At 49.2% G+C, this 14,281-nt stretch overlaps 1 protein-coding gene across 2 annotated transcripts; it reads left to right on the top strand.

Annotated features, from left to right (window-relative positions):
* Positions 1–10,958: 10,958 nt before the first annotated feature.
* Positions 10,959–11,763, top strand: LOC148091844 (uncharacterized). 2 transcript variants are annotated; one of them, XM_087823202.1, is made up of 3 exons: positions 10,959–11,200; positions 11,422–11,481; positions 11,607–11,763. In XM_087823202.1, exons 1-3 carry the CDS (start codon positions 11,154–11,156, stop codon positions 11,761–11,763), a joined length of 264 nt encoding a protein of 87 aa, XP_087679328.1. In that variant the 5' UTR covers positions 10,959–11,153. The 2 variants fall into 2 exon arrangements, 1 of the variants encoding a protein (XP_087679328.1); XR_015715443.1 differs by having other exon boundaries at positions 11,132–11,200; positions 11,358–11,481; positions 11,607–11,628.
* Positions 11,764–14,281: the final 2,518 nt, after the last annotated feature.

Raw genomic sequence — 14,281 nt, 5'->3', positions numbered from 1 at the left:
GCAGGCAGCCCATACAGGCCCCCTGGTATGGTTTTTAGTGTCCGGCTCACACAGAGGGACATCAGGGGCTTCCCCAATGTCCTGTTTCGGAGCCCCATTGTTTTGTAGTCCCATGAGAGTTACTCTCCACCGGGTGTAATTTCCTGCTCTTATTCTGTAGGTGGAGTTATTAATAGTCACATCAAGGTACCACTGAGGTGTCCATGTCTGGTGCGTGGTTGTGTCAAGGGTGACACACCCTGTGGCCTCAGTGATGGCAGAGAGACAAATGGGCAGCTCTCCAGTAATCCCTACAAAGCTGAAATTGGACTGACCGAAGGCAGCTATGTGGTCACTGCTGAGCACCCCAAGCCCCCATGTGTAGTTGGTATAAACAGGAATGGGCCTAAGGCCCCATTCCGCAGCATGGAGCATCGGGGGATCAGGCACATAAGCCCAATATACTTTGGCCCGTGCCGCAGGAGCTTGGCTCATCAAGAGCACTAATATGGCCAAGAAGATGATCGTGGCAGGAGGCGTCCCTCCTTGCCCACCAACCATGTCCTCATAAGATGGTTTTTAACTCTATCCTCTAATTTCTTATCAATTCTTTCTTAAGCTCCCAAAGCATTAGATACATTTTTTGCTAACCCATTAACAAAACTCGCTGTATGTATTTCTTGAGTAAGAGCAATAACAGCAATAACAGCAGTAGCAATAATAGAAACTAAAGCAGCAATACCGGCTATCAACAGTCCCAAGAATCTTTTAGGTCTCTCCAACAGTTCATTTAACTCTTGCAACACTTCAAGTCCTTCATTAGTATACCAGTGTCCTTGCATCTTAACCAGAAGCATTACAAACGCAGGTTGGTGCAATACCAACAAATCTAAGTCTGCATCTAGCTGCATCCCGTCGGTCAGTCGCCTGGTTCCCCACGAACCGCACCAGCCTCTCCGGGAGCCACCGCGCCGCCTCGGCATCCTGTGGGAAAACACAAACATGCCCTCGCCCCCAAATGAGTGCTGGGTCTGGACCATGCCACTGCCCCGTGAGCGGATCTTCCCACCACACGAGGGCATAGGTAGACCGAGACTTGGCTTGTCAAAAGTGCTGTCACCTTAGATTACATGTTGTTGAATGAAACTATTGGCATTAATATATCAAATGACAATCTTTTTTTAAAAAAAAAATATCCATAATTTGCTTTCTATAGATAAAGCTATCAGTCTTGGCTCTACAATAGCAGACCTTGGTGTGAGTGCAGCCCAGAACTCAGCATCTTACATGCACCCTACTCTTCAGCAAAGCTTTGCACATTAAGCAGTCTCCTTTCCAGGGAAAGTCAACTCAGAAGTAGGAAATAAATCACAATAAACAAGGGGTCATTACTGGGGAGGAGAAGTGAAAAAGTCCATTTCTCAACTTGCTGTTCAGCCCTTGCTTACCTGGGTGAACCAGCTGCCTAGAAACTGGTATGATTAGAGATCAGCACATGCTGTTCTACGACAACGTCCTTGATTGTCACAAGCTATGCCGTATATTTCCAGTCGCCCTCTCCTCTTTACCACTTTACTGCTCTAAAAAGACAGTTTTACTCTGATGTTTCCTGCGGTGTTTTCTTAGGATGCCTCCTTGTAGACGGCTATGCAATTTTTGCATCCATTCTTGTAACCCTAGCATTATCGGCTCTAAATGTCCTAGCCGTCCTCCAGGCCCTTCCTCCTTGGGCTATTCCTCCATAACCATGAGCCATTCATCCTCCTTGCGGTATCGAGCTGCGGCGTCCTCTAAGTCTGCCTTGTTCCTCGGACGGAGCTCATCGCCGTCCTCACTGCCCCCATCAACCTGTGCTAAAGCCTCTAAGGCCGGGGGACAAGGATTCTCAGGCAGAGGCTTCTCTCTATCTTTTGGAGCCACAGTCCCGGGACTGCCGTCCTCTGTGGCTCTCTCCCACCACTTGCTTTCTGGGTCAAGATCTAGACAGTCCCTAATCAGGGTCCAGAGGGAAAATGTTTCTACCAGCACCTCTGAGGGCCCATGGAGCAAATAATGCGCCTGCAGCTGTTTTCCAGCCCGCTGCCACGTTTCCCTGTTAACTGTGCCCTCTTTAGGGAACCAGGGGCAGATCTCCTCTACAAAGCTTAGAAACTTAAATATTTGTGCACTCGTGACCTTATTTCCCCTGGCTTAAGCATACTTTTCAACACCTGAACAAACATTTCTTTACTATTTCCCTGTCCCATGATTTTTTACTCCTGACTGGAAATCAACTACAATTCGTCGCGCACCAACCTTTTACTTTTGTTCTCAGATGCGTCCCTCCGTGACGTCCTTCACTGGATCCTTACTCTCAGGTCCCTGTTCAGGCGCCACTTGCCGGAGCCCGCCGGCAGAGTCAAACGGTCCTGAGGAAGGGGGGAGGATGAAGAAAAGACAGACACAAAAAAGATGGGATCGGGAGGGCTGCAGCTCATGCCTGTTGCCAGCTGCCAGCCCCGAGTTTATTTTCCCAGCTCAATTTATACAGACACTGTTAATTTTGCTGAATAGCACCCCGCTCTGCATTCCTACCCCTTGAGTAGTTCCTTCAAGGCCCTTGAATGCTGTCTCAGAGTAAACACCCTGCCTCTTGCAGGAGCTCTGACGTTGGTGCCTATCTTTGTTTCGGCTTCTAATGGGAACTTTTGGGGAGGATTGAGTCCTTGGCTTGGTAGTGGCTTAACTGTCCTTTAACCCTTCAGGCCAGGACCAACATCCTGATAAGCTTTTCTGGAACTTAAGGCCGCAAGCTAAATTAGTATTGCCTTGGTGCCTCAAGGTCTGAGTCAGGGAGCAGAAGAGCACATCTGCAGCTCACCCAGGCAGCTCCTCTGTGCCTGGGGCCACAGCAGCTCACCCACATCTCCCTGGGAGCAGGGGAGCACATCAGCAGCTCACCCAGGCACTGTGCCTGGGGCCACAGCGGCTCCCCACAGTCCTGCATGATAAAGGTTACAGGAGTCTTCCATTAACTTTGACCACTAGGCATGGCATCACCAGAAGGTGCCCCAAGTACCCTGGGGATTACCCCCATACACATAGCCTCTTTCACCAATTATCCTTCCCTGCCTCACCCACACCGAGATTAATCACAAATCCCTGTCCTTCCTCTGAGCCTTTGCTTTCTGTTCATTCTACCTGGAATGTCCTCCTTCCTGCCTCACTCATCTTCACAGCTCTGCAGAGCTCCCTCCTCCATAAAGCCTCTCCTGCCTTCCCTCTGGGCTCCCAAAGTTCCTCATTTTCAGCCACATAGGTCACCTTCTGCTTTAGGTTCAAGGGCCCTTGTCTCCTGCACTTCTCCCAAGCAAGCTCAGTCCAGACCCAGGAACCTTGGAATCCAGAGCAGCCCAAATTGCAGGAAGTAAAGGAGGGGGTTGTTCAGGAAACCCTGGCAGTGGTTTTACTTCAAGTTCTAGGGGGTAGGAGGCAGGGAAGGGGGGTGTGCTATTGCTCAAGACTTCCTCTCATTCTGATGTCCCGTCGCTTCCAGAAGTGCTGCGCAATGTTCTACCCACACTGTGGGACTGAAGGGCCAAGGTCTGCCCCTCTGGCTGGGCCAGAAACCTCAATATAGACAGAAGTTTTGGAGAAGGAAAGGCTGTGAAGCAGACCTCTTCCCAGGATCAGGGACTTTCAAGAGCTGATTCATCTGGTTTGTTGCTCATTTCCAGCCCCCCTGGAATAAGACAATCCAGACTCCTCAGGCCAGAGCCCCCTTCCACAGCCCAGGAGCCACACATCCTCTTTTCTCTACACAGTAGACGCCCTCTGCAGGCCCCACAAGGTTGAGGGAGCCCCATATCCTTTTTTTCCTATGCACTGGATGCCCCCTGCAGGCCTTGTGAGGTTGAGAGCCACAAAGTGATAGACTGAACAAACAGCTAGAACACACACACACACACACACACACACACACACACACACGAGTGCCAACACCTTAATCTGCCTACATACGTCCGTACTCATACACATATACATGGTCAGATAATCAATTATACAATCACTTACATACATAAAGGACACAGCACAGATATTTAAGTATATAATCGCAATACAGACACAAGGACACATACAGACACACATACACAATTACACACAGACATGGGCACATCGACATGCACTCACATGTGGACAAAATCTTTTCTCCTAGAAAGGAATATCTGTTTGGGAAAAATAAGTTGAAAAGCCACCTGAAGATCAGGGTGATATCCTGAGTGGTGGACTTAATAAAAGGGTGGCCAAACTGTTTCTAGGTCTAATGGTCACCCTTAGGTGGGGCTCTCTTGTTGACTGGAGAGCCCTTTGTTCTCCTGGACACTAACGTGGTTATCTAGTCAGATAAGAGTTATGGTAGAGCTATTAAAAAGAGAAATTTGGAGTTTGCAAGAGCTTAATCTCTATAACTTGTATGAAAGCTCATTCTTAGAAGCTGGACTCCTGAACTCAGCAAACCAGACTGAACTGTCCTCACTGCATTCCAGGACACCCTAAAAAGAAAGAAGCCTTCTGATACTGATAATACATGCTAGGTGATTAATGAGAAAAGAGAATGGACCTTAACCTTCACTAAGTGCCCATTGTGGGTCAGACACATGTATCTTGTCTCACAAGATATATATTATTCCCATTTTACAGATGAGGAAACTGTCACCTGTTCCCTCATCGTTCCCAGATTATAAAGCCAGATTCAAACATAAGAGTTTGAGTATAAAAATTCTGTTGTGGCTGGTGTGACTCAGTGGTTGAGCATTGACCCATGGACCAGGGGATCCAGGTTTGATTCCTGGGCAGGGTTCAATCCCCAGTAGAGAGCCTGCAGGAGGCAGCCAATCAATGACTTTCTCTCATAATTGATGTTTCTATCTCTTTCTCCCTCTCCCTTCCTCTCTCTGAAATCAATAAAAACATTTTTTTTAAATCCTGTTGTTTCCACTGCATTAGTAATGGCAAATGCAAGGCATACATGTTCTCATTCCCTACTCATGTTCCCAACAACAATACTGATCCAGACCAGAGACTGGCAAACTATGGCCCATGGGCCAAATCCAGCCTACCTGCGACCTGTTTTTAAATAAAGTTTTATTGGAATACAGCTATGCCTGTTCATTTACATATTATATATGGCTGCTTTGGGGCTACAACAGCAAAGCTCAGTAGTCTCTTCAGAGACAGTATAGCCAGTGAAACCTCAAATATTTACTATCTAGGCCTTTACAGAAAAAGTTTGCCAACCCATGATCTAAACCCAGCCTCAGAATTAGAGTTGCAAATGAGATAAGGTTTACTGCCTTTGGTGTCTTAGCATTGAAAGAAGGTCAGATAAATAAATGAATGAAATGTATGGATGGATGAATAATGGATGGATGGATGGATGGATGGATGGATGGATGGATGGATGGATACATGGGCAGTCATACAGTAATCTCCCTTTATCTGCAAGAACCCCAGTGGATGCTTGAAACTGCGGATAGTACTAAAACCTACATATACTGTTTTTTCCTATATACATAACACCTATAATAAAGTTTAATTTATAAATCGGAGTCAGTAAGAGATTAACAACAATAGCTTATAACAAATACTCTAATAAAAGTTATGTGAATGCTCTCTCTCTGTGACCCTTCAGCAAACTAACACAAATTTTTTTCTTTCTTCATAATTCCACTGAGATATATATCTGTGTATATATATATATATATATATTTTTTTTTTACCATAGATCTTAGCAACCTTAGTATACAATTTTTTAAAAAATATATCTTTATTGATTTCAGAGAGAGGAAAGGAGAGAGAGAGAGATAGAAACAGCAATGATAAGAGAGTCATTGATCGGGCCCACAACCGGGGTATGTGCCCTGACCGGGAATCGAACCCTGATCGCCTGGATCCTAGGTCGATGCTCAACTGCTGAGCCACGCCCGGCCGGGCAGCATACAATTTTTATTTCCTTATTAAGTTGAGAATTTTCATCTTTTCACTTAAAGGAAGCACATAAAGTTTTCTTCTTAGCATGTTTAAATTGCCAGTATTACTATTGTTATACTTTGGGGCCATTAGTAAGTAAAATAAGAGTTACTTGAACACAAATAAGGTGATACTGTGACAGTTGATCTGATAACCAAGATAGCTACTAAGTGACTAACAGGCAGGTAGCATATATAGTGTAAATACACTGGACAAAGGGATGATTCCTGTCCCAGGTGGGATGGAGTGGGACAGGTACAAGATTTCATCACATTAATCAGAACAGCAAGCAATTTCATACTTATGAATTGTTTATTTCTGGAATTTTCCATTTAATATTTTTGGGCTGTGGAAAGAGAAACCATGGATAAAGGGGGACTACTATATATAAGTAGTACATCAGAGTTTTGCCTCAATTGCCAATGTTCTGCCATTTATAAGCTGGGAAAATTAACCTTTCAGGGTTTTAGGTTCCTCATCTGTAAAATGGGGATAGTAAGGGTTGCGGGTTCATTCCACGTGCAGGAAGCAACCAATCCATGTGTCTCTCTCACATCCACGTTTATCTCTCTCTGTCTTTTTCTCTCCCCCTTCCTCTCTTTCTAAAAGTCAATAAATAAAAATTTTAAAAAATAGATGGACAGTTGAACATATGGATAAATAAATGGAGATGAAGACATGAATAGATGAAAGAAGAAAGAATGGACTGAGAAAAAGACAAAAATGTGTGAACATATGGACACATGGATGGATGGACAAATAAGGTGGAAAACTTGGGCCCTCCATAAGTCTGTCACATCATATGCTCTAGGGCTGGGAGTGGGAAACAGAATAGCACTCCACAATTAGTCTTTCAGGAGAGGTCTCCCCTTCTGGACTCTGTCTCTTGGGTCTCATCAGGTGGGAAAAGTGCTTGTTGCCCTTCCTCATTTCTAGGTTCTTTGTCTGTGAGCTGACCAGCGCTCTCCTCAGAAATCCCCTCTCAATTCCCAGGATAGGGAAAGCATGGTAAGAGGGGGTGCTCTAGGCCAGGCTCCCCTCAAGTTATTCCTCTGACTCAGCTTTGGGCATAGGAAAATGGGTCAATAAAGAGACGGGACAGAGCTGGCTGGGCCAGGAGGGTAAAGCCCTAGAATCCAAGATGTGGGATAGGGGAGCTGGACCTGCTTCCAAAGAACTTTCTCTTTAATTCTGCTTGTCCAAGGGAGGGGCAGGTCTCAGATGATGGATGAGTAGACACTGTAGTGGGCCTAAGGAGACCTGGGGAACCTGGTAGGGGACTTTCTACAGCCTTACTCTGCTACTTGTATTGTCCTCAGGAAATCTGGGGGACCAGCTGGGTACCATCTTTCCCACTCCTTCTACCCCCAGGCATCTTAGTACCACAGAGAGGAGCTGAGGGTGACGAGAAACCTGGGAGGGAAGGAGGCTCTCCTTACTCTGACCTCTAATCCCGAAACAAGCCCTGACCTCATCCTTGATACTGATGGTTCAAACACCTCCAAGGAGACACCACTATAAGCCTTCCCCTAAGGGTAACAGGGCAAACCCCCAACACTTCCCTTGTCCAAACTGCTGATTACTAAGATTCTCAGAGCTAAAGACAAAGAATTGGAAATGGGGATGGAGAGGCTACTGAGGAGTTATGAAAAGGAAAAAAAACGGTTCTTCCAGATAGAGGGAGACAGTAGGGAAAATATCCAGCAGAAAGGTACTCTGCTACCATCTCATGGACTGCAATTCAATTCAGACACTATCCATGCAGAGTTAGTCAGACTCCACAGGTTTAAGAACACGGTCCATGCCCTGACCAGTGTGGCTCAACTGGTTGAGGGTGGTCCCATGTAGTGAGAGGTCGCCAATTGATTCCTGGTCAGGGCAGATGCCTGGGTTGAGGGCCTAACCCAGGGGGTGTGCAGGAGGCAGCCGATCCATATTTCTCTCTCAGCGATGTTCCCCCTCTCTCTTCCTCTCTCTTCCCCCCTCTCTCAAATCAATAAAAACATATTTAAAATCCTCGACATGCCTGCCCCCACTTGGGATGCCAGCCACAAGTGGTGTCTGCAGGCCACCACCTGCATTTCTGACCAACTGGCTATGAGTCCACAGGATTCCCACAAGCCTTCTCAGATTCAATAATTCACTAGAATGACTCACAAAACTCAGGAGTGCTATACCTACAATTTGTTTTTCATGAAGGATATAAATCAAGAGCAGCTACTTCCAAAGATTCTGCACATTTGCCCATCTCTATCCATCCTCCGTGGCCTCCTGCACAGCACCACTCCTCTCCTCAGCCTACTCATTTCTTGGTCTCCCCTGCAAAGGACAGAAGGTAAGGTGATAAGGGGCACAGCAGGGATCTGGGAGTCTGTGAAGGGGTCTGTGAGTTCCACAGCCAGGCCCAAGTGTGTGCATGAACCTGAGAGTACATATGTACCAAATGGGTGTGCCCTTGTGACTGTGTGCCTCTACGTACTGTGGGTACCTGTGCATTGTGTGCATTCTTATACAACCTATACATGGGCTTGCGTAGTGTGGTTATACCTGTGTCCTATATATGTACCTATGTGATATAGATGTGCCTGTGCCCCAGGTGTTCCTATATGTGTCAGTACCTGAATGGGTCCAGGGGCTTCTGTCTGTCCTTCTCACTAGAAGCTCTGTCCCCTCTAGCTTGGTGTCCAGAGGAAGAGAGAACAGCGTGCCTGGGTAGGGGAGAGAGGAACACTAAAGCTATGGCACTGGACACAGGTATTCTGAATTTAGTCAGGGCTGTGAGCGTCCCACCTTATAGTCTCTCAAGCCCTAACACTAACACCCACCCACCTCCAGTTCTGAGTGATGCCAGCAACTCTGAGGACATTGTCTCTTAATGAACCAACACCCAATTCCTGAGGACATTTTCGGTGCCTTTCGTTCCTATCTCCTCCTGGAGAATGGCTGCAAGGTACTGTTGTCCTGTGAGTGGGGGGTGGAGAGTAAGCTATCTCCTCCTCTCCTAATCACCTCTTTCATCACCGGGGCCTCTGCTCATCATCTTATGTCCCTTCTTGCTGAGCCTCTTCCCACAGGAAGCACCTGAAACAGGTTCCTAGATTTGGTCCTCAGTTTCTGCCCTACAGATCCAGACCTTCCAGGAAGCTGAGTTCCAGAGCTGCTCTATTCTCTCTGACCTCTGATTTCTGACTCAGGTTCATCACACTGAGGGATCGCCAGCTCTGCACAGCCCCAGCATAGCCCTGGGTGAACCACATCATCTGGAGGCTGCAGAAGAACACTGCCAAAGCAAGCCCGCCCTCCCCAGCCCTGTCTCCTCCCTCTGAGTCCCTGCCCAAGATCCCAGCCCCATGACCTTGTCCTTTCTTCCTCCCCCAGAACAAAGTGCCACAGCAGTTAGCCCATGAGAGCTCCAGAGGAAGCCCTGTGTCTAAGTGAAGGGTTGTGAATCACTACTTCCCTGGGGAACCAAGGACCAAAAGAGAGAGCCAGATCTTCAGCTCCTCTGCACCAGACCTGATCCAGCCTGGGCAGAGCCGTGAGTGTGAGTGTGAGTGTGAGTGTGTGACAGGGTGAGTATGACAGGAGCACAGCTTCTCCACAACCAGACTGTAATGCTTCCAGTAAAGCCCAACTGGCACGCACAGATCTGTCAGTCTCCTGTCTGTAGCCCAGGCCAGGCAAGACAGATATGAGAGAGAGAAAGGGTGAGATGTGAGGAGAGAGTAGATGTATCCTTTTTCCACACTTCAACCTGAGGGAACTTTCATTTCACTCATTTCTAGTCACTCTCTCCCCTACAGTCCAGCCACAAAGCTCCCATCTTCCCTCCAAAGACCATCTGGGGCAGCTATTTCCAACCTCCCACTCTCGGGTAATTGCTCGTTCTGGGCTCTCTCACAGCACCCTCTACTGCTCCTAGCCAGTCTTCCAGGTTTTCTGTAATTATCTTATTGTCTCTGTCAATCCCCTCCACCTCCAACCCAGATGATAAGCCCTCTGAGGGTATAGACTGTACCTGTCTTCTTCCTTCTTTAAAAAAATTTATTTCAGAGGGAGGGAGGGAGAGGAACATCAGTGTGAGAGAAAACATCAATAGGTTGTCTCCCTCATGTGCCCCAACAGTGGATCAAACCCGCAACCTGAGTATGTGCCCTGACAGAGAATCAAACCCACCACCTTTTGGTGTACAGGCCAATGCTTCACCCGAGCCACACTGGCCAGGGCTGTGCCTGTAGCAGACACTCAATAAATGTTTGTTGATTGAATGACTGTAAGAACACAAATCACAAGAAGGCAGTTCTCAGCTCAGATAGGAAGGGTTGTGACTTGGCCAAGGCCACTCAGCCAAGAAGTATTTTCATAGCCTGGCCTGTCTAGACTGAGCCCTCCCTGGAGGCCTATTCCTCCTCAGCCCAGGGTCATACAAGTAGAGTGGGGCAGACTAGAAAGGCAATCGTCAGAGCAGAAGCCAAGGAACTGGGGACAACAGCGCTGGACAGCGTCCCACAGCTCTTTTCTTGCTGCCTATTACTGAGATCTCGGTCTCCCAGGGTAGGACTCCAAAATCTGACTCCATCCTTATAAAAGAGAGCCCGGTGCCTCGCATCTTAGTAAGAAGTCCCAACTTCACCTTTCAGTGGAAGGCCCTGCCTCCACCTCCTAGTGACATTTTGACTCCGCCTCCTCTGAAGAACCGCTCTAACTCCGCCCCTTCCGGGTAATAGGCAAACCCCACCCCCGGCGCGCCTTGGAGTCCCTGTGACGTAACGGTAACGGTCTGTTTCCGGGGTGGAGCCAGGGAGGGCGGAGTTTAGGCTGCGCCGACCCCTCAGCCCCCCTCCAGGTGACCCCAGCCCCTGAAAATCCTCACCTGGGGCCCCCAGATATTTCAACCCCATGACCGCAAAGCCTTTCGCCCTGACCCCCTAAATGTCCCAGGTCCCTGCGGCGACCGACCTCCTAATTCCATAATGTCTAGTGCCTCCAAAATTTTCAATTCCACCCCACCCCGATGTGGCAATTGAGTCTTCCCGGGGGCACTTGCCTCAGGTTCTCTGAGAACATGTCAGACTGATCCTGAGAATGACAGAGCAGGGGGCCGGGGATTGGGAAATACTTGATCCCATCATTCCGCCCCCCAGGAGACGTTCGGAGCCCGAGACATGTCGGGATTGAGGAGATACGAGGTGGCGCTGGAGGCTGAGGAGGAGTGAGTGGAGGCGGGGTTCTGCGGAGGAGAAACGGAGCCGCTCCGGGGTGGGGGGAGGGCGCGAGTTCTCTGGGGGCGGGAGGATGGGGGGTGGGGCCCCTAAAGGGGCGTGGGCTGTGAAGGGAACCGCCTCTAAGGGCAGGGCGGGGCCTTGGAGAGACCCGAGGAGTCCGTGGGGTCAGCCTCGCCCCGCCCCGCCCGGCTTTGCCTTCTCTCTGCAGGATCTATTGGGGCTGCTTCTACTTTTTCCCGTGGCTGCGCATGTGGCGGAGGGAGCGGAGGTGAGGGGGCTGCGATGCCGCGGACCCTCCCGGGGCGTGGACCAGGCTCAGTCTTGGAGGACAGATCTGGGGGGGAATCCGGGAGACCCCGCTCAGCCTCATGCCAGTGTCGGGTTGCCCCACAGCTCGGCACACCCCCGGGAGCAGAAGCTGGAGCCTCTGCGGGGCCTGATGAGCTGTCTGTCAAGTGGCTTGGGCCCCGTACCCCAACGCTCGGGTCGCGCCCTCCCGCGCCGCACGCCCGCCGCCACTGCCCAGCCAGCCGGTGCATTAAAGATTTAAACTGAAGCCACCATGCTTCCCTCCTGACTCTGCCGTCGCTGCCGCCATTTGAGCTAGGAGCCCCTCTCCATGCTGGCTGTGTCCTTAACTGGCAGGGTCTCTCTCTTCTCAATAGAGTGCCCTCCCATGTCCAATTTCCTGTTATACCTGAGGGTCCCTCATCAGTGTCAGGCCCTCCTTACTATCAGTGACTGCGCTTCACCCCCTACACCTGCCCCCACCGCCATACACACTCATCTCTGAGGAGCCTGCATGGAAGGCTGGTCTTCCTCCTAACTTTATCCCCACTCATGTGTTCTCACAACCCCAGCTCTCTGCTACCACCTTCCTCCTAACCAAGACTTTACTAGAATCTTCTTTTCCTGGGAGTGGATCTAAAATATCTTAAGTCCAGAGTTGTGGAAGTAGGCTGTGAGGGGAGGGGAAGAGTCCTAGAAGCTGCCTCCCTCAGCCTGCCACAGGGGAATGACTTGGACGGTTGGAAGTCTTTCCCTATGATTAATACCCCAACTTCCACCTCCTCCAGTCTGATCCCAAGTTTAAAGAACTGGCATCAACCCACCTAGCAGTTCTTGCTACCTCCCTAGAAGAACCAAAGGGCCACTGTTCCCTGTCATCCCTTTCTGTCTTGTCACCCATTGGACCCACTATCTCCTAAAGTGCTGAGGGTCAGGGACTGCAATGGGTCTACGTTTAGTTAGGGACTGGCCCCAGCACCAGAAAGGACACCAAAGAATTAAATTAGAGACAGCCCAGTTTGTGGGTTGGGGACAAAGCTAACTTTCAGCCTGGGGTTGCCCCTGCCATGGTAGGTTGTGGCTGAGGAGACTTGGCCCTATCTGTGAAGAAGCCAAGGGGAGAGATGGATGCATGGCTGCATACCCGGAAGACTTCATTTCTTGCCTTCTCAGGTCTCTGGACTGACTGGTCCAGGAGAGACCACAAAGTGTATGACAGACAGACAGCTGATGGAGATCTGTGACAAGACGATGGCACCTCAATCGCTGCCCCAAGCTCTGGGGCACAAGTCCAGACGAGGGTGGGAGAGAGACCCTAAGGCCTCTGGTACTAGAAGTTCAAGATGTCTCTGAGTTGTGGCCACCTTCAAAAATGGACCCAGGGTCTTGAACCATTATATCACAGTGTCTACATTAAGAACCCTAACAAAAGTGGAGTACCCTGTGCAGCCCTGAGCCTATACCTCACCAGGAAACTGTCAGAATTCCTGAGTATCCACAAGTCAAATTCCAGGGAAGGGCCTTCAAGTTCCATCCTGGACAGGAGGGAGAAGCTCCGATTGGTCAGCCTGAGAAGGGAACTAACTAGTTTCTACTCTTGGAGCTGATGGTCCCTCCTGATTGTTGCAACAGTCCTGCAGCAGTACAAGATGCCCAGCAAAGGTGTGAGTCCCTGTCCCAGGAGAGAAGTCCTGCCCCATAGAAGGTAGCACAGTGGAAAGGACTGCTGCAGGCACTCCTGCAACAACCAGATAAAGACTTGATTACTGGGTTATGACGCAGTTTATATTTCAAATACAAAGCAGGACTTCAGGGTTGAAATCCCCAGACCAGAAGTGGGGAAATTCTTCAAGAGGTCAGGGCCACTAAATTTAGCAGCTTTCCCCCACCCTAGGCAGTTCCCAGCTTCCTGAAAAGGATAGGAGGAGAAGGAGTTTTGGGTTGAGGGGTGAGGGTAAGAAGGGAGGACAGGGTATAGGATTAGGAGAGAAGGGACAGGAGGTTGGTGGGAAGCTGAGGCTTTAGCAAGAAGATGGGATGCAGAGGGCATAGGGGTGGTTCTTGGGTATTACTGGACCTGGGTGGGGAAGGGAAATGTTTTTTCCAGGCCCACAGTAGAGAAAAGCTGGAATTTGAATAAAACAAAAGAGAAGTAATTGAGGTCTTGAGTCTGGTATCTAAATAAGCTAAGAACTGAGTCTGGAAACCCCAGGCAGGCGGCCACTTTTGGCAAGAGGCTAGCATTTCTGGGACAAGACTAGGCAAAGCAGAAAGATTTCTTGGTTCTTTTACCTGTTTTATAACAGCAGCCTGGCACCAAAGAACTTTTATCTTCCCTCACCTGCCTCCTTACCCACTCCACCCTTCCTCCCTGTCTCATCTTCCTAGGGAAAGCAGCCCCCACCTCAGCATCTCCAAGATACTCAAAGTACTACCAAAAAGGGCCTTCCCCAGCTTCTCTGAATGTGATTGGCCAGCCAAGACTCTGCCTCTGCTAGAAGTTCCCATCAGTTTCTCCTGATAAGACAAGCAGGCTAGGGCAGGAAGTGGGAAGGGGGAAATGAAGGCAAATTGGTGCTGGCTTGCCCTCGGCTCCACCCTATCCACAACACAACCATAAGAATTTGTGTGTACTGGTATGACTGGAATATTGTGAAAACAACTGTGTGGGAGTGTGTCTTTGAGAATAACTGGGGCCATATGATTCTGTCTATGGTTGTCTGACCATGTGAGGTTGATCGAGTGACTGAGGTGTGATTGTGAATGTGTAGCTATGGGTA

Source organism: Miniopterus natalensis, chromosome 12, assembly GCF_054644295.1.
Source record: "Miniopterus natalensis isolate mMinNat1 chromosome 12, mMinNat1.hap1, whole genome shotgun sequence".
NCBI lineage: Eukaryota > Metazoa > Chordata > Mammalia > Chiroptera > Miniopteridae > Miniopterus > Miniopterus natalensis.
Note: the sequence above shows the minus strand (reverse complement) of the source record. Positions and strands in the feature narration are given on the sequence as shown.